At 33.9% G+C, this 21,513-nt stretch overlaps 1 protein-coding gene and 1 long non-coding RNA gene across 2 annotated transcripts; both read right to left on the reverse strand.

The window, feature by feature from the left end:
• Nucleotides 1–2,221: 2,221 nt before the first annotated feature.
• On the reverse strand, nucleotides 2,222–5,495 carry LOC116004238 (probable beta-1,3-galactosyltransferase 13). The gene is made up of 7 exons (XM_031244205.1): nucleotides 5,003–5,495; nucleotides 4,026–4,178; nucleotides 3,866–3,948; nucleotides 3,657–3,756; nucleotides 3,439–3,552; nucleotides 3,069–3,211; nucleotides 2,222–2,651 (listed from the first exon to the last, which is right to left on the reverse strand). The coding sequence occupies exons 1-7, from the start codon at nucleotides 5,353–5,355 to the stop codon at nucleotides 2,560–2,562; spliced, it is 1,038 nt and encodes a 345-aa protein (XP_031100065.1). The 5' UTR covers nucleotides 5,356–5,495; the 3' UTR covers nucleotides 2,222–2,559.
• Nucleotides 5,496–11,386: 5,891 nt separating this feature from the next.
• LOC116007811 lies at nucleotides 11,387–17,171 on the reverse strand. Its single transcript, XR_004095354.1, has 5 exons — nucleotides 16,957–17,171; nucleotides 15,601–15,705; nucleotides 14,116–14,204; nucleotides 13,444–13,515; nucleotides 11,387–12,042 (listed from the first exon to the last, which is right to left on the reverse strand). It is a non-coding gene; the product is annotated as an uncharacterized LOC116007811 (long non-coding RNA).
• Nucleotides 17,172–21,513: the final 4,342 nt, after the last annotated feature.

Below are 21,513 nucleotides of genomic sequence, written 5' to 3' on the forward strand. Positions count from 1 at the left end.
TGCTCTTCGTATTTCATACAAAATGACATGAGAGTCATCATGGACAATGTGCTAGCCTTATTAGAATTCTAATACACAATTAGAATTCATATGACTAGAAATAACTTTACAATACTTCATTTATTAATTCTTCGTCACTCATATTTTTAACTCTTAAAAATGAATAATTAAGAATATTGTACGGAATAATATCAAATATTAACTAAGCTACAATAAAATAAATCAAACACTTATTTATTATATCTATTTAATCATAAATCAATGCCCAAAACATTAAATGTTAGTTCCTATATCGTACATGTCTAACACTTTCTGACCCATTGACAAGACTTTTAAATGGGAAGGTCTACACCTAACAGGTTGGTAAACTAGCTAGATCCTACAAGCTAATTCATCGTTTGATGGACCAGTTAGCATACTAATTCATTACCCTTCTCTATCATTAGGAACATGCTTGATCTCACTTGTCACAAATCATCATTCTAACAAGCTAGACGCGTAGACCTCAAGTATAAATAAACATCACTTAACTAATTGAAAGATCATATGATTTTCTAAGTCTCTTATTTACTATTGTCTTGTAGTAATTAGTCAGACTACTAGCATCAATTCATATCAAACCGACCAACGTACCTAATTAATTGTATACTAGACACGTTTTTATGTACTTTATATTCAGTTGAACGTCCCACCTCCTTAGTCAATCAATACATCCACAGTATACCTCCTCCCTCTCATTCTTATACTTGTAGTGTAGATTCTTAACTCCAATCTAATTTACACAATAACTTTAACGTAAAGGCATACATTTGAGTAGAGGAGGAAGGTAGAAGGGCACGTTATGGCCACATGGCAAAGGATGGAGCTGAGAATGAAATGGCTTCTTCTCTTATCTGGTAGTGGGACTGCAATACTACACAGTACAGTACAGTTTTGAGCATAACGTGGGATCATTTTCAGAACCCATGTACCCCGGCCTAGCCTACCTTGTTTTGTATCATCTCCTATCAATTTTATGGCTGTGTCCTTATCCATCATTGCTCAGTGCAACAACATCTTCTCTACCTCTCTTTCTTACTTCCATCCCCTTCTTCTAGGGTCCCCCCCTCCCTTCCTCTTAACCATACTACAGCAGCTAACCACGACGTTGCCCCTTGAACCAAAACAACCGCAACTTTTGTTTCTATGTATAATGTATTGCTGTTGTTTGTTCTACTTGTACATCATATCATATCCAATATGAGCTAGCTGACATTTAAATTATGATGATACAAAGAAAATCCAAGCAATCAGTTCATATGTCTGATCTGGTTGCATAACATATTATTATTATTTTTTAATACATACGTAGATATTTCAGCTTATGTCCATAAACGGTCTTTCAGTTTGTCCATCGCCTTACTGTACGGCACAATTAAGGAGCCCAACCTACACCCTACTCAGCTCTAACCTCCTCTACCCTGTCGCCTACGATAGTAACTTGAGATCAAGTGATCAACTGTTATACTAGCCCTGGAAGCTGCATCAGATATTATTGATCCTATGATTCCTATCAATATTAGTATTGTTCAGCATCATACATAAAACCTAATAATGAATATTTGCCTATGGACATTTGGGCAGATGAGTGTTGGGTTAATATTGTTGAGTATTGGGTTGGAATCCAAGAATTGTCATACCAATAAACCTGTGGAGTCTATGTTCAATCATACAGCCCAGGCAGTGTGGTCCGAAAAAGTTAGTGCATATATTGATATATAGAATAGATAGCAATAATGCAACCCAAATATAGCAATATAGATATGATGAATCTACATATTATACTGTCAAAATTTGGTCGGGCCTGCCAAATGAGTGAACCTAGAATATGCTAACCCACCCCAATATGTTTCGCAAATTATATCATGAACCAAGTCAATTGTGTACTCTAAGTCTAAATTAACATTAAGATTATGTAAAATGTACATAATATGTCAACTACAGTTAAATATATTGCAAAGTGCACCTAATTCATAGTATAACAAATGGTCATGTTCTTGTCAAATTTTTTAAAAATTATTTTTAATTTTAAAAACTAATAATTGAACATAAAATAGCTTAGATAGTTTAAACAAACATTAACACAAAATTCAAATATTACTCTGATGCAATTAGAGGCGATAAAGGCCGAAAAGAACCAAAAGTTAAGTTGAGTTGAGATTGAAGATGGAGAATAGTGCAGTTAAAGTAAAGTGATAGGAAGTGTTACATTACAACAAGAGTCTGTTACAACTTACAAGAGGCTGATGTTAACTACCAAGTACCAACCATCACCTAATAATTAAAGCCAAATCCATATTGCTATCAAGACAATCTTTTTTTGATACATATTTCTGTCAAGGCCAATGTTCAGTGCAAAATCAATGAACAAAATTCTACTTCTACAATGTATGTGTAAACACAAAAACTCTGGGGGAAAATGAGCATCTTACAGAAGAAATGCTGACAGAGCAAGGGAATTGAATGAAAATTGACTCGTGGTAACCGATCTTTTAAGTTTGCTGATGCTTGATGGAAGATCTACTCATCATCGTCTGAAGGTAAAGTAGGGCTCTTTGAACAGATGTCTTTTGCGTGGAGTTCCACCATTTTCTTGTCAGGGTTACACAGTCCTAGATTACAAGAGAAGAAGAACCAGATTGCCATCAGCTATGGACAAGAATGGAAGCGGACATCATTATATTAATGATTATGGACGAAGCAAGATGTGTAAAGGCACATCTTGTACGGCCTTCCAGGTAGCTTTTGAGATGAGGCACTTATAAGATACTCGTATAAATTATGAAATCCGGACAATGGGTTACACACATTCCGTATCTATCTGTATATGAGGATAATAGGAATCAAAAGGATTTCCGCACCCTGAAGAACTTCAAAATATGGCAATACACCAGATACCGACCACCACCCAAAACAATTGGAGAAAATGATTTCTATCTTTATAATATGCAGCAGGAAAGCATTGTAACAGCTACCAACCTACTATCACCGAACGCTCAACTTGTAGTCAAGTGGATCATAACACTAACCTGAACATTTTGGAATATCCCACACAGCAATAGATTTGCCAGTACAGTCTATTTGACATAGTTGTTGATTATGCTCATGGTTGACATTCATCGCAAGCATCCAAGAACCAATAGTAACATCTTCATTGCTAAACATTCGGAAACTGAAAATTTACAAACAGAATTTCAATTTACGCTTAGCAAATTCACATTAATCAATTCTCAATAAGAAATAGTATAATCTCCTTGCTCAGAGAACATTAGAAAGTTTACAAACATGTATTCTTCCTAATCACTATGAGTTTAAATCTGAGAAAAGGAAACTAGTGTTGGTGATGATAAGAGATTGAGGCCAGATATTGGCTGAACGTAGACTTCAGGGAAAACTCACCTGTTGTTCCTCAGTGCGACCAGGCTAGCAACAACATCAGCAGAAAGAGCGTAAATAGGACCATAAGCATGTAAGAAATATTCCTTGCCAAGCAAATTTGCTAATGGTTCATACCTGCATGAATTTCACAGGAAAATTGCATGAATAGTTACTAATGGATACAGTAAAACATTCACCGAAGCTACTGCAAACTTATAGGCAACCATTTTGTGACAAACCATTTGAGTTTGGGATCAGTGAAAACTGGTCCCTTTTTCATGCATCCAAGGTATGTTTGTGAGTGAGAACGTTCTTTGGCCAATAGCAATGAAAGGCGATCTGTTAATTAAAAAAAAACAGAATTTACTTGCTTGAGATGTAAAAAGGTAACCTGAAGTGAATATTCTAGCATTAAAAAAATCATCAAAAAACTTCATAAAGCAGCAACCTGGTCGTAAATATATGTCATCATCAGCTTTGACGTAAAATTCTGAATCATAAAGCGCATATGCAGCTTTGAAAAAAGCTAAACTGTAAAAGAAAGATAAATCAGTTCAAATCACATAAATAAGATTGTGACAAATACGATGTGATTAGTGAGAACTAACGTTTTGTATGGGAGCTTACTATACTCTTCTTCAATGTCTAACAGCACAAAATCATCATACTCTGCAATTTCCCTTCTGAGCGCTGCCATCTTTGATTTATCATTAGTTCTACCAATTATAAACCTAAAAGCCAAACCAGTGGATTCTTCCAACCTGAAATTCCTCCAAAAGGTTTCCATCACCAACAAGAAATTTAACACACTGCACAATATTTTGGATGGTACGACTACATGTATAGACTTATAGTTAAGGGGGGCAATGCAACAACTTTTAATCCATAAAAGAATATTGCATAAATAAGTACAAGATGGGTGATATTATCATTTCTAGACCAAGCATCTATCCTTCCCCTTGAAGGACGACAAACCACTGAAAGAAAGCATGAATTCATCACCATCTTTCTCTTCCGCTCCATTTGTTCAAGAGCTATACTAATCCATAAAGCTTACTAAAAGAAGCATTATACGTGTACAAGTTCTATAACAATAGCATCAGATGGATTATACTTGACAATTCGGAAAAAGGCCACTCGATCTGGATTGAGATAATCGACAAATATACCTAACATCACCTCTCAATTAAAATAGAAATCCATGGTCATACATGTTTCCAAGTGCAACCATCAGTATTGTTAACTCCCACTGAATAAATTTCTTGAGAAGGGCTCCAGCGAAAAAAAATCACAATTAAGATCAAATTACCATATCAACTTAAACATTGCCCAATTTACTAATATATAGTGAATCAAAATTCAATGAAAATCAACCAATTTTGGTATCTAATCCTTCAAATAGCACACTCACTGAATCCAAAATTGAATCTACTCTCTGCCACTTCAGTACCGAATGGAGTTCCTTCGCATTACATTCTCCAAATTAGAAAATAATAATACTCCGTAATACTAAGCAGAAAAATTACATGAACATCAGTAGCACACAGATACAGTCCAATAGAGAGAGAGAGAGAGGAAAGAGTACTTTTGAAGCCCTTGGCGATCTGAAGGAAGCCAAGTCTGGCGGAGCGAGCGGCGGCGAGCAGCTGATGCGAAGCCAGTTTGGATCCCGACAAAGCCCATTACCTTGTGCCTCTTCTGCTCTCCATCAACACCATCTCCACTGCTCACCCTCGCGCTGTTTCTGTCCCACACAACAGAGACTGATCGGGGTTTTATGTACTCGCATCTATGCCCCAAGCCCTGCCTCGAACTAGCAATAAACCCGAACACAAAACCGACAAGGCCGATCAAGAGAAACAGGATCAGAGCCGTCGATCTGCGGGAGGAGGAGTAGGTTAAAGGGCGGGCAGTGAAGTACTTGGGAGATGAAGGCATCTCAAATGCCACAGATTTCTCGGATTCAAATTCAGAAATAGCAAATCGATTCTTCAAATTCAGACCTCATTAGAGAATGATCAAATGCAATTTATTAATGTTTTTAAGTTTCAAATTGCATTCCTCCACTACATGAACTGTTCCTCTGTTTCTTGCTCTTTATAAAAACGCTTCATAATACTTGTACAGTTTTATCTAAAATTCCCATTTTTTTAACTGCCAATTTTTTATTTTTTTTTTGACTTTGTAGATTTTCTCAATCACTCAATCTTTCATTCCTTCCCCAATTTTGTTCACAATTTTTCTTCTCAAAAGGTTGAACCCCACGATTGATAGAGCATTTGAGAGGATGTAAATCATGGTAATTTTACTTGACATATCCTTCAGAACACTTAATTTTTTTACATGAGACTTGTTTTCATGCTAAATTAAATGATAGTAACAAATTATGTTAAAACAACATAATATACTATATTAGTCTCATTTTTATGTAACTGGTTAAGTTAATGAAACTTAAATTGAATTATTTATAAATTAATTTTTTATTATATTAAATTTCTTATTAACATACCAAATTTATATATTTAAAAATTACCTTAAAATATTATTAGATATAAAAAATAATTTAAAAATATTCTAAAAATAAATAATTAATTAATTTGATCATTAACCATAAATAAGACAACTAACATGGGCAGAGGAAGTAGGTAGTTAGCTTCATTCTTCTTGTTATGATTATGAACAACTATAGGTTAGGTTGGAATTAACAATCCTATTCTACCTAAAGATAATGGCTATATTTTATTTTAATTTCTGAAAATTACTATTCGTTCATGGATTAATTTTTAATTTGCTTATAATATTTTAATAGCCCCATATAGTAATTAACGTATTATATTGATTTTATTTCAATTATGTTTAGTAATCAACGTAAGCATAGTGTTTATATTTAGTACTCTGCTATACATTTTCTGTTTACGATGATGAAAAAAAAGCGCAGTTATTTCTTAATGGTATATGTTAGATAAACCATGCTTTATGATCCTAGTTTGTAAAGGATTACAAAGATGCAAATCAGACTAGATTGCCCCAGTTGGCCAACTCAAACCAAGAAAATCAATAAACTGCTACCATTGAGAGTCAAATTTGAAACCTATTTTCTTCTTGTACTTGGCTTTGTTTGTTTGTTTGTTTGTTTTTTTTTTTTTTTGGTTGCGAAATCAATGATAATTTAGGTAGGCACTAGTTAAATTGACATTTATTTTTTATTTATAAGAAAATCAATTGTTGTTACCTATAAATTTTGGATGAAGTATGTCTTATAACGCTAACCGATGAATAACCACAATGAGATAAGTCAATTTAAAGTGTTCAAGTAAATTAGCCTTCAATGAATCATAAAACACAAATTCCAAATCTCCTAGGACATTTTGGAGAATCCCATCCTTCTTCATCTTCAACCCATGCCTTTTGTACTAAACCTTCATTAATGTCATCAATGGAGTGAAGTCAAAAGAGTTGTATTACATTGACATGCTAATTAAACAAACTATGAACCGTGAAGTAACTCACAAAGTCAAGCTATTTGTCTAAATAATTAATTATTCTCATAAATTGAATTTATTAATATCATGGTATAACAGATGCTTAATAACAGATATAGTCTTCTTGTAATTAATTTTGAGATATATTTGGGAGAGTAATTAAAATTCTCTATCGCAACTTTCTTCTTTTAGAAAATCAAAGAGTTAATTATTTAGCATAAAAATCACCAAAATACATGAAATTAAATATTTTTCAATGTTACATTTAGCTACTAATTCAACACATACAAGGATTTTATGCAAAAATTAGAACCATAAAAAAGGACTTAGCCCGCCAGATTAACCCACTCAGACAATAAAAAAGGGACAGCAAAAAAGGACAGAGCAGATTCTAAATTTTATGATTAATCAAATTGATGAATTCTTTAGCTCACCCGACCTTTGACAGACCACACCTCGTTAGCCCGCTTTAACAGCTCTAGCCAAAACATGTCAATTACTAATTCAACATATCAAATTTTTAGCATCTCATACTTACTCCAAGTCACTCAAATTCTTATCCAACACCTAATTTGCAAGCATTTAACACCTAGTTTGCACTTCAACTCACTTAAATTCTTACCCAACACCTATTTTGCACATAATTAATACATAATTTAATATAACTATTCTTATCCAACACCTAATTTGCAAGTAGTTTGTCCCTCCACAACATACAATATTAGGCTCTAAGTAAAATTTCTTCATTTTTTTCTAAAGATATCCAACATTTACAGCAATGCATTCGAGGGTAAAAATGCAATTAGGGAAACACCCATAATCCATTCTTGTCCAATGTTTAAAATGTACATACTTTGGGCAAATAGTTTCTCCCTCTAATGTCTCAATGGCACTCTAAAGACTAGCCTGGCTGCTTACTAATCCCTCAATGAAGCATATTGGCCATCTACTGTGTAGACTATTACCACCACCATTGCTAAGCTCCAAGTTCTCTAGTTTCAATTCAGACATAGCAGGATCAACTTCCTTTGAATGCAAAGCATCTTTTGTTCCTGCTTTGTGCATCTTTTCCAGTTTACTAACATTTCCAAGCAGAAGAAAGTTTACTTGAAACAAGGGGAAAGAGAAAATAATGCCTCACCTGTCAGCTTGTCTACCTTGAGACATAGGTCTTTAGCCACACAGTTCCAGGAAATAGCATCAGGTTGTTGTTGCTCAAGCTACTTTTCTCCTCTTCTTCCAAGGGTTTGAAACCGAAACCCAGTGCCAATATCTCCACTAGACTGGGAATGGCAGATTTCACGAGCTTCTCAACCTTGAAAGAGCTCAACATGTGGTGTCACAATAAAGTTAATGCGCGCAAGTACACAATGCATAGACCTTAATAACTAATAGCTGGTTTAAGATGTTTGGTTTTTCCAGAACAAAAAGATACATTCTCTATAACACTTTATCAGGCCTCTGACACATTCCCTGACAGCAGAATTTGCTGCTAGTTGCAATCAAGTTACCAGTATAGTTCTTTTTGTTAGTTGAACGGCTACTGTTTTCTAATGTTGTATGCCTGTTGTAAAATCCACCATTGGAAGAAAAAACATTCCTCAATAATTGTAAGGACAACTACTAATTTTGAGTTGCATTCTGCATTTAAAGCAACATACCACATTACCACTTAGCAGAATGAATTTTTTAGTCATAAGGGATGCACCTCAAATATGTCTTTCTCATTCCCAAATACTTTCTTATTTTATTGCACAGTAGTTGCACATGCTAGCTAACATGACTGACTTACCAGATTCTAGGAAAAGATTCAAACAGGAATGGTACAGTATGCCATTCCTAGTGATTACACCAGCTTTCACAACGGAATCATCTTTTAGATTCCGATACTGAATTACTTCACCAATAGAAACTACCCAAAATGAATCATCCATGACAATACATTTCTTAGAGCAACAGAAGGCCACCCCCCTTCTACAAAGTGTTTTCCACCCATATTAAGGCTTTGTAGAAGTAACCTGCAACCACCTTTTTTGCTCTTCTACTTTCTCAGAGGTTTGGGTTTACCAGAGGGCCTTGTTGTTTGTAGATTTGGACGTTGGGTTTTTTATGAAAGCTGATATCAAAAGATCATCATTCTCTAGACAGAACTTCTTAAGTTTCTTTGACCCACTTTTACCACAGGGTCCCTTTCTATTTATTTCAGAGAATCTGGTCTTGCAATCAGACGCTAATATGTCTTTCTCATTCCCTGATACTTTCCTATATTATTGCACAGTAGTTGCACATGCTAGCTAACATGACAGACTTACCAGATTCCAGGGAAAGATTCAAACAGGAATAGTTCAGCTTAAAACCAACATGCCTCTTGAACTTGGAGATAGATAGTACTTCACCACAGCAATGGCATAGTATGCCATTCCTAGTGATTACACCAGCTTTCACCACGGAATTGTCTTTTAGATTCCGATACTGGATTACTTCACCAATAGAAACTACCCCAAAATGAATCATCCATGACAATATATTTCTTAAAGCAAAAGAAGACCACTCACCTTCTACAAAGTGCTTTCCACCCCTATTACGTACAACCACCTTTTTTGCTCTTCTGCTTTCTCAGAGGTTTGGGTTTACCAAAGGGCCTTTTTTTTTTCTTTTTTTTTTTTTTGCAGATTTGGAAGTTTGTTTTTTTATGATAGCTGAAATCAAAAGATCATCATCCTCTAGACGGAACTTCTTAAATTTCTTTGACCCACTTTTACCACAGGGTCCCTTTCCTTTTATTTTGGAGAATCTGGTCTTGCAATTAGACGCTAATATGTCTTTCTCATTACCTGATACCTTCCTATACTATTGCACAGTAGTTGCACATGCTAGTTAACAAGACTGACTTACCAGATCCCAGGAAAAGATTCACAACATATCAACTCTCCACCACCACCACAATGCCCACAACTATCATCATTTTGATCCGTTTCATCAAATTGTACGGTTCGAAGACCTGTTTTCTTAGCCTTGTATTCAGCTGACCAAGCCTCAAGCTGACATAACATGAGTGGCTTACTAGATTCCAGGAAAAGATTCAAACAGGAATTCTTCAGCTTGAAACCAGCATGCCTCTTAAACTTGGAGATAGATAGTACTTCACCACAGCAATGGCATAGTATGTCATTCCTAGTGATTACACCAGCTTTTACAACGGAATCATCTTTTAGATTCCGATACTGGATTACTTCACCAATACAAACTACCCCAAAATGAATCATCCATGACAATACATTTCTTAAAGAAACAGAAGGCCACTCCCCTTCTACAAAGTGCCTTCCACCCCTATTAAGGCTTTGTAGAAGTAACCTGCAACCATCTTTTTTGCTCTTCTGCTTTCTTAGAGGTTTGGGTTTACCAAAGGGCCTTGTTGTTTGCAGATTTGGATGTTGGGTTTTTTATGAAAGCTGATATCAAAAGATCATCATCCTCTAGACAGAACTTCTTAAGTTTCTTTGACCCACTTTTACCATAGGGTCCCTTTCTATTTATTTCAGAGAATCTGGTCTTGCAATCAAACGCTAATATGTCTTTCTCATTCCTGATACTTTCCTATATTATTGCTAATATGTCTTTCTCATTCCTGATACTTTCCTATATTATTGCACAGTAGTTGCTCTCATTCCTGATACTTTCCTATATTATTGCACAGTAGTTGCACATGCTAACATGACTGACTTACCAGATTCCAGGAAAAGATTCAAACAGGAATGGGCTAATATGTCTTTCTCATTCCTGATACTTTCCTATATTATTGCTAATATGTCTTTCTCATTCCTGATACTTTCCTATATTATTGCACAGTAGTTGCTCTCATTCCTGATACTTTCCTATATTATTGCACAGTAGTTGCACATGCTAACATGACTGACTTACCAGATTCCAGGAAAAGATTCAAACAGGAATGGTTCAGCTTAAAACCAACATGCCTCTTAAACTTGGATATAGATAGCACTTCACAACAATAATTGCATAATATGCCATTCCTAGTGATTACGCCAGCTTTCACAACAGAATCATCTTTTAGATTGCGATACTAGATTACTTTACCAATAGAAACTACTCCAAAATGAATTAACCATGACAATACATTTCTTGAAGCAAAAGAAGGCCACTCCCCTTCTACAAAAGTACAAAGTGCTTTCCACCCCTATTAAGGCTTAGTAAAAGTATCCTACAACCACCTTTTTTACTCTTATGTTTTCTCAGATGTTTGGATTTACCAAAGGGCCTGTTTTTTTTTTTGTTTTTTTTTTGTTTTGTTTTGTTTTTTTTTTTTTTTTTTGCAAATTTGGATGTTTGTTTTTTTATGATAGCTGAAATCAAAAGATCATCACATCCTCTAGACAAACCTTAAATTTCTTTGACCCAATTTTACCACAGGGTCCCTTTCCATTTATATTGGAGAATCTGATATTGCAATCATATGCTAATTTCACATGTTGATCCAAATTTCTCAGTTTCATTTCAAAAAAGGGGTTTTTTTTTTTTTAATTTCTTCTGGACCTTCCTTTTAAATGATGTGTTTGAGTCAGAAGATGCATCTTTGGAAATCGTTTTCAGGGACTTAATATCCAACAACACATAGCGACAGGCCTCTGCAACATAGGCCATTCCTGATTGGAAACTTTTACATCAAAGCCCTTTGCTTCTTTCTCAAGGTATACAGATGGATTTTTGTCATAGCTTAGCAAACTTGTATTGCAATCTTAATTATTGAAGACTGCCTCCGATCTTCCCTTCAAGGTTGGAGTATTCCCTAAACTGACTGGAACTTCAAAGCAACTATCTTTCTGCCCAGAGGTATCACCAGATCCACAAGCTGCCAAAGAACTTAGATCCAATATGTCTTCTCATTCCCTGATACTTTCCTATATTTTGGAGCGGCTCCATTGAGGACATCAACCGTGTCTCAGGATAATGAGACAGAACACCATAATCAAAGCAGTCTGTGTGTATATTTTGATCATCATAAGAAACACTATCTGCAACAAGAGAAGAGTTGCACCACTGAGCATTCACATTTCTCTCACTAGGCTGGTCCTCTATAGTCTCTACATCCTTTGCTAAATTTCTGCTTGCTTTCAAAATTCCCTTCCTGCTTTAAGAAATTGTAATGCCTTGTCACAATGAATACAACATTTACAAAGGGATGAAGAAGACACCACAAATGGGCAAATGAAGTAGTTTCCAATTTAACCAGGTATCAATTTCAGTAACCCCACTAGAAAAATCAGATTGAAACTGATTCATGTCACTCCACATATTACCATCATCTTCCACACTTGAATGAGAAAGGGAATGATCACCTTTGCAGAGCAAAGTGCGGCAAAAAATAGGATAATTTAGACAAGTATATGGATTATGAGTATTAGGAGTGGATTATTGTCGAGAATATATGGAAAAATAATTCTGATGTATTAAAGCCAAAGGGTCCACCTTTTTGTTTAATTCCATTTGAGAGTCAAAACAATTGCATAATACCACATTGAGTTATTTCCACTTTTGGTCCCACCCACAAGTATGAGACCATTTCCACATTTGGTCCCTGACTATTAAAATTTCCAGATTTGGTCCTACGACTTTTAAATCCCTACCACATTTGGTCAATTCCGATCAAATTCCAGCCACCGGCAACTATTTTCCGGCGAATGAATTAAGTCAAGGAAAAATTTGTCATTTCATTTTTTTAAAAATTATTTTTTTTAAAAAAAAACCCTTATTCCCCGCCGGCGCTATAATCACCGTTCCGGCCACATCTGCCGTCACTGCCACCACAACTGTTTTTGGAATGTTTAACAGCAGGTTAGTTTAACATGAGCGGTATTTGCGGACGTTTAGATTTAAATGAGTGAAAAACAATTAAAATGATATTTTTAAGATTACTGTTCATAAATTGCAGAAAAAACATGGATCATGTCTCCTTTCGTTCCTTTTTTGGACGCAAACGCCTGTTATAACTAGAAATTGCAATTTTAATCCCACTTTAAAATGGGTCAATGTACAGTAGGGTGGTGGAAGCAACTATTATGATGGCAGTGACGGCAAATGTGGCCGTAACGGTGAGTATAACGCCGGCGGGGGAAGAAGGTTTTTGGGGTTTGGGGAGAAGAAGGTTTATTATTATTATTACTAAATTTAAAAAAAAATGAAATGACAAATTTGTCATTGACCTAATTCATTTGTCAGAAAATAGTTGTCGGTGGTTGGAATGTGGCCGGAATTTGATCAGAAGGGCCAAATCTGGTAGAGATTTAAAAGTCGTGGGACCAAATCTGAAAATTTTAATAGTCAGGGGGACCAACTGTGGAAATAACTCCACCACATTCCTAGTAATTAGGCCAGATAACTTGCACTGCACACGCTAGCCACGAGGCACCATGGTTATTTTTGTTGGCAAGCATGTATACAACAAAATTTGTTAATTCCCAACCAAAATCAGTCATTTCAAGAGTACAAGTAAGAACTCTATTTACGGAAGCAGAGAACAGCGACCCACCTTGTTGAAAACTCAGCTCTGAAATTCACCACCTTCTGCTCTGAAATTCACCACCTTCTCAAAAACTCTTCACTGAAATTCAAAAGCTCAACAAAATCAGGCATGAAATTCATAAATTCTCATAAAATGAATCCATAAACCGTGAACAGAGTAGCAACTAACAACCTTTAAGTATGAAAATTTCAACAAAATCAAGCACGAAATTCATACATTCTCATAAAATGAATCCAGAAACCGTGAACAGAGTAGCAACTAGCAACCTTTAAGTATGAAAATTTCAACGAAATCAGGCATGAAATTCATACATTGTCATAAAATGAATCCAAAAACCGTGAACAAAGTAGCAACTAGCAACCTTTAAGTATGAAAATTTCAACAAAATCAGGCATGAAATTCATACATTTTCATAAAATGAATCCAGAAACCATGAACAGAGTAACAACTAGCAACCTTTAAGTATGAAAATTTCAACAAAATCAAGCATGAACTTCATACATTCTCATAAAATGAATCTAGAAACTGTGAACAGAGTAGCAACTAGCAACCTTTTTTAAAAATCCTTTAAAGAAGCCAAAGGGGTTATATAAAGCTTAAAGAAAAATGGCTTAAAACCGACGATAAGCTACCTGTTAAGGTAACCCTACTTGAAAAAAGCTATTTGTGAGGGGTTACCTTTGTCCTCTCAAACGCCGAGGGCTTAGCGCAAAGGCGAGGCTTGCTTTGATCAGTCTGACACAGCCCCTTTTGTCACAGCGTATTCTCTTCGCAATAGGCAATAGCGCAGAAAATAAGTAATCAAGAAAGTCAGTCAGCTTGGTCAATTCCTTTGAATCACGAAATCCTAAATTCAGTCTACTAAGGAGCTGATTAGTAGTACAGAAACCTCTTACACTTCCTAAAAGAAAAACGAGAAGAGAAAATAAAGAAAGAGAGGTCTATTGAATGGGCCTTCTAGAGATTGAGATGTGAGAAAGAGTTAGTGACTAAGAGTATGTATCAGACAAAAGCTAAGTCCGGAAATGTATCAAAGTTTCAACAAAATCAGGCATGAAATTCGTACATTCTCATAAAATGAATCCAGAAACCGTGAACATAGTGAAAACTAGCAACCTTTAAGTATGAAAATTTCAACAAAATCAGGCATGAAAATTAATGTATCTAACATTAAGACTGCATATCAGAAAATCAGCAAATGAAGCAGTTTTTTTTTTTTTTTTTTGAATACGCAAATGAAGCAGTTAAAAAGTCACATAGGCAAGCATGTATGAAAAACAGTTAATCCCAAACCAAAATCAGTCATTTCAAGAGTACAAGTAAGAACTCTATTTACGGAAGCAGAGAACAGCGACCCACCTAAAGAGCCTGGCTTCTTGATAGAAAGAAATTTGACTGAAGCTTTTACAAATGAGGAAATATGCAGCTTTGAAATTACAAACATGGCATTTAGCACTCTTGAAGCTAGATGAAAACAACATAACTTCTTAGGTGAGTAAGACAGACATTGGGATTATAATTATACACTAGTCTTTTTCATGCGCGATGTGCAAAGACATATGCCCAATATTTATATTTTAAAAAATATCTAACAAATTCTTATTAATTAAAATATAAATGAAAAAAAAAACTATTTATTATATAATGTTTACGAATATTATTATTATCATTAAAGAATATAAGAATATAAGAAAATGATAAGGTGGATGCATGTGCATGATAAAATTAATGGAAAAGATAACGGAAGTTATAACGGTAAGGGTATTTTTGTCCAAAAATTTGTATAGTATAACTCTAAAAACACACTGTACAAAATGGTTAGCACTAAAAACATGGACATAAATGAGAGATATAACTTTGATTGAGACTTATTATGTTTTTAGATTTTAGATTAGATATGACATGGTATCTTTGCCCAATATAGTACAGCTTCTTTAATTAGTCTCTATTCTCACCCCTTGTATTGCTTCCAACTTAATCACTCCCACAGTCCACTCCTAAATTACTCCCACCCTATGGAATGGACACTTGTAATATTTTTTCAACTTTAGTATTTAAATGATTTTTCAAACCAAACTTAGATTTCTCCTTATGCCATTATTCAAACAAAACAAAAGGGTGTAAAAAACATGTATTTATGCTGTGCACCTATGTAATTTTTACCTTGCATTATGCATAACAAATTTCCTTCTGTAATATGTGGCTCTCAATCTACATGGTGGTTGATCCGAGGCTCTATCTTTGCCGTCAATTCATCTAGCTCTACTCCTTAAGCAGGCCCATTTTAAATTAAGCACAAAAGCATAACAAATTCAATTTCGGGAAGGCAGTTGAGTAAAAACAAAAAGAACAACAAAACAAACAAACAAACAAACAAACAAAAAAAAACAAAAGCAAAAACAATAAGGACAGTAGTTGAAAATGTCTGAAAATCATTTTAAAAACTAACACCTGAAACACTTAAAATAATTTTAAAAACTAAATAGAATACTGAATACTTGCAAATACTAAAAATCATTTTAAATAATAAAAGAATACTTGAAAATGTAATTTTAAAAATAACAAAGGGAAAAGAACTCAACAATGTAAGAAAAATAAGATTAAGAAAATATTTTTTTTTAAATGAAATCTGAAAAGCATTAAAAAAAAACTAAGATGAAAAACTTGAAGAAAACATAAAAATAACTCAAAAACAACTTTGAGAAATATAAATACTTTGTAAAATAAAATTTGGAAATACACAACAAAACAATAAAAAGATAGATATTATCAAAAAAGAATTTTAAAAACCAGAAAGAGCACTTAAAATCTGGAAATTATTTTAAGAACTAAAAAGAAGACTTAAAACACTACAAATCATTTTTAAATTTAAAAAAAAAACAATAACAAGAAAATCATTTAAAAACTAAAAAGATCACTCAAAAATGCTGAAAATCATTTCAAAAACTAAAAAAACACTTGAAACCACTGCAAGTCATACACAATTCACCTTATTTACTGATAAATGGAACAAATAATGATCAAATAACCTAAAACCCCATCAAGAAGAATAAATAATGTGTCAAAATAACCCATTTCACTACATAAACTGGCCAAAGCACACAGTCCTCAATCAAGAAGAATCCATAACAATTCACCTTATACACCTTATGAGTTTATCAAAATAAAACAATCCAATATATCCAAAAATGAAACACTTAAATGCACATAGCCTCCCACACGAAAAAGAATCAATAACGATAACACACTGTCAAGCCAATTCAACACATAAAAAACCAAAGGAACTCCAATAGCCACAAATAAAAGAAACCTATAAATGAATTCCGCATAGAGACAAAACCCATACACAAAAACATATGCAATTGAATTTACCAACAGTATTTAGTAATAGATAAACCTAACAAAACAAAATCCTGATTTCAAAAGAATCACTACAAAATATCAAGAGGTCCAACAACCATTCGTCCGTCAAAATAGAAAAAATGAAACGGAGGGGGAGGTGGGGAATAATGTATTTACCTTGGAGAAGAAGGCTGACTTTGAAGGGCAGATGAGATTTTAGACAGAGAGCAAGGTAGAAAAGAATGAGACCAAAAGCAAAGGAAAAGTCCACGGTAGAAAAGAATGAGGCCTAAAGATGAGATATAATTAAAAAAAAAAAAAAAAATTACTGTAGAGCCTTGCCATTTCGGCTCCGCAAATGCAAGAGCCAATTTGGCTAACTCACTGCTTGCCTTGAGGGCAAGAGTTATGTTTAACATTGGAGATTTGGAGCCTTGAGGCTCCTTTTATAGAAGCCTCAAGGCTCCCATTCCACTTTTCCCACCGATGTGGGAAAAGTGGCAAAACTAAGGGGGGCGGGGCTTTTTTTTTTTTTTTTTTTTTTTTTTTTTTTTTTAAAATTTAATTGAATAACAATAACAATTATTGTTATTATTATGAAATATATGTAACTCTTTAAATATATTAATCACTAATATGAAAAATCAATGATATTGGCATAATTATGTTTAATATATTATAGATAAAGTTAGATTACATTACAAAAAAAGAAAAGAAAGTTACTATTTATGTACATCTTTTTTATAGTTATTGTTAATCTTTATAATTAATAAGTTATATAGTTTTTCATTTAAAACTTTATTATGAGTGGCTAGAAATTCGTAAATATTATTTTAATATAAATACAAGTTGGAGAATAATAGTTTATCGGTAAGATTATATCATATGTAAATTATACTGTGGACCATGAATAAATGTTCAATGTGCATTATTTGGTATATTACTAAATAATGTATCTTCAGTACAAAAAATAATGTATATTGTTATCCTCACTTTAACAAAAAAAATCAATTCATGCCATATTAATAAATCAAATATGGGTCATCAAAAAAAAAAACAAACAAACAAACAAACGCACAAAATTAGTCCTCACGTTCTCATCCTAAGGACGAGTCCTCATTTGATATGTACTCTCTCTCTCTTTAGATTTATGTAATAAATGTTCAAGTGCAAGTTTAATGTTTCTCCGGCCAATACAGAAAATGACCCGCATTTTTGTGAGTGAGAATATTTTCTTCTTTTTATTTACCAAAACTTGTGGCTATTTTATAGTAGAAGATATTGATTTCAATTTTCAATTAAGTTTCAAGGTTAATTTTATAACAAATGAACAACAATTGTGTTTATATTTAGTTATTTTACATATCCTATTTATTATTCATTGATTAATGCGTTAACCAAAATGAGACTGTCACACTCTATACGAGCATCCATCCAATCTTTCATTTTAATCCAGTACAGAGCTTCCTTACAGGCCATCGCCTTAGCCAACAAGGGATCACCGGTACATACCAAAGGGCCATTTATCGCCGCATCTAACATGCCACCATCCCGAAATGAGCAAGCAACGAATGAGACCACATTATGTTCCGCCGAAATGCCTGCATCAAAACTCGCGCCTCCCACACAACACTATTACGTGATTCCCATATTGCATAAGAGCATCCACAACTGTAGTTTTTTGTTGGTTTATTCAGAAGTAAAAACTAGTGATTGTTATTTAAATCGATGTGGAGGAGAGTTCATTCTCATTTCATATTTCTACAAGAAATAAATTAATGTGGGGTCTACAAACTGAGAAAGAAAAACAGAAACAGCAGAGAATTACGCGTGTGGCTAATTTTTATTTTTATTTTTTTGCTTTTTCTAATTCATGTCAGCTTGTTTTTCTTTTTCCTTTTTTCGTTGGCTTCCTTTTTTGTTTCCATTACTCTCTCTCCTAGTGTTACATAAAGGACTTTTTTTTTTGACTTCATTTTTTGTTTCCATTATTCTCTCTCCTAGTGTTACATAAAGAACTTTTTTTCTTTGGCTTCCTTTTTGTTTCCATTACTCTCTCTCTCATAGTGTTACATAAAGAACTTTTTTTCGTTGACTTCCTTTTTTGTTTCCATTACTCTCTCTCCTAGTGTTACATAAAGAATTGTGCAATATTCCCAACAAGATGCTCTAAAGAATTGCCAGGCCACCACCTCCACGTGATACTGCCCCTCACATACAAGCCTCCAATGTAGAGACCAACCAAGTAGCAACATTATCATGTGTCATGACGCCACATGCAAATTAACCAGCCACTCTCCACACCTCCTTTGCATTTCTACAAGAACACAATGCATGCAAAGTATCTTCCACTCCATCCCCACTAGGGGTGGGCGTAATTTGGATTACCCGAACTAACACCCGAAATCCGAACCGAATTTTAAATTTTGGGTGAACCCAAATAGTTATCGGTTCGGATATTTTAAATTTTGGTATATCCGAATATAAATTTGGTTCGGATATCGGGTGTTAAAAAATTTACCCACACCCGACCCGAAACCCGAACTAACCGAAATTTTATTATAAATATAATAATATATATTATATATTTAGTTATCAATGTATTTCATAATTAATAATATATTAATTTTAAAAAGTTTATTGGTTAATTATTACTGTTTGTCTTATTTTTAGTTTGATAGTATATGAAAAAAATATAAATAATAAAATAATCAAAACATAAAAAAAATTAAAATTGATAAAAATAAAATTTTGGGTATATCCAAACTAACCCGAAATAATTTCACCCGAACCGAACATATCCGAATTAAATTTGGTTCGGATATCGGGTGTCAAAAACATCACCCGAAATTTTCGGATATCCGAAATAAAATTCGGGTATCACCCGAACCGAACCGACGCCCACCCCTAATCCCCACAAACAACACACTCAAGCAAAATGTCCACTCTCTTTAAGATGAGATTACTCTTCACAGCCAAAATCTATTTCAAAGCTCTCCAAATGAACACCTTCCATCTATGAGGGGCCTTGAGCCCCATAGCTAGATACCTATAACCATGCTTAACAGAATAATTATGTGCTCCAAAGCAATACCATTTATCATCAAATTAAAATTCGGGCAAATTGGGATTACCCTGCATCACTATCATTAAACAAATCCCGAATTAGATCCACATCCCTATCATTAAACAAATCCACATCCCACTCTTGGCCATCTGTATACCTAAGGCTAGCACTAATTGTATTAAAAGGGTGGCAAAACATCAGTTGTAACAAAAGGACTCTCAACCTCTAGTAACCATGGGCCACCCCAAACTTTAGTAGATAAACCATTCCCAACTCTTCTTCTCACCCCTCCCCTAATAAGATCCTGCACAACAAAAATACTTCTCCAACAATAACTTGGACTATACCCGAGCTTAGCATCCAAAAAAGTAATTTGTGTACTAATATTTAAATCAAATATCATAAAAATTGAATTATAAATGCTTTAGTCAAGTCTAGCTAAGGAGTAATATATATAATGTAGTTTCTTCATTTCTTTTTACTGTTTAATCTTATAATTTTCTTTTTTTGAAAAGATTACACTGCACAATTCATCAAATTCTCAAAACCCCATAAATAGATACAGTTCAATTTCCAACTCTCCAAGGACATTTTAGTAAAACCCCATCTTCTTCATATTCAAGACTTCAACCCATAGCCAGCTGTGCTAAATCTTCATTACTGTCAACAATTGTGCCTTTGCATTCCAATACTGTCAGCATCTTGAATAGACAACTCCTCTCTAAGATGTTTTCAGGCTGATAAAACAAAAACATAGAGCATTGATAAACTTAAAAAAAGAAAAAAAGAAAAAAAAAGAAAAAGAAAAAGAGACGATAATGGAAAAACGAATCATATATATTTGGTGGAGGTAGTACTTATTCCAATAAAAAAATTAATTTGAGAAAAAAATTACTCTGTATTTTTGTTTTTGTTCTCATTGTGATATTTTATTTTACACACAATTTGAGAGAAATGACATTAATTGAATTCTTATATTACCCACATATAACTTTATTATGTAGGAGTTTTGAGTCTTTGTACTAAGTATTCTCAATAATTTATTTATCAATAACCAAACAATAGAAGTAATATTCTTTTTTTTTTTTTCCTTTTCCATTAGCTAAAAGGGCCGTAAATGGCCAATTACCATGTAGTGTGATGTCATTACCATTCCAAATGGTGGTCATAGTTCGAACCCCGGTGGGTGGAGGCTTAGATTATTTAGGTTGAAAATATTTGAGAAAGTATAAAACATATACTACCTTGTGATTTAAAAAAAAAAAAAAACATATACTACCTTGTAAAAAATTATGATTTTTTTTTAAAGGAGAGGAATTTGAGTAGCTTTCTCTTAATTTGGTTGAACAATTGTCTAAATAGATTCTCCTCATGCTGAAAGGGTGGCATTGATGATGAATCTTGTAAGTAGTAGGCATTTGAGTAGCTTTCTCTTAATTTGGTTGAACAATTGTCTAAGTATATTCAAGGGTGGCATTGATGATGAATTTGCCATCTCCTCCATTGGTCTTCTTTATTATTTTTTGGTAAAGTTGTATTTTTGTCATTCGGTTATATATAAATTAGATCAAATAAGCTTAAGTTACCCGTATATAAGTCATTGTTGATTGTTACTATAAACATGGATTGTCGTAAAATATCATTGAACGGAGAATCGTGAAATATCA

This window comes from Ipomoea triloba, chromosome 2 (genome assembly GCF_003576645.1).
Source record: "Ipomoea triloba cultivar NCNSP0323 chromosome 2, ASM357664v1".
Classification (NCBI taxonomy): Eukaryota; Viridiplantae; Streptophyta; class Magnoliopsida; order Solanales; family Convolvulaceae; genus Ipomoea; species Ipomoea triloba.

What these genes read in the sequence shown, in the direction of transcription:
- LOC116004238 (XM_031244205.1), bottom strand. Translation starts at nt 5,355, where the DNA reads ATGCCTTCATCTCCCAAGTACTTCACTGCCCGCCCTTTAACCTACTCC. An exon ending in AGTAAGCTCCCATACAAAAC is followed by an intron (nt 3,949 to 4,025) that starts GTTAGTTCTCAC and finishes TTTCTTTTACAG; the next exon opens with TTTAGCTTTTTTCAAAGCTG. An exon ending in GGATATTCCAAAATGTTCAG is followed by an intron (nt 2,652 to 3,068) that starts GTTAGTGTTATG and finishes CTTGTAATCTAG; the next exon opens with GACTGTGTAACCCTGACAAG.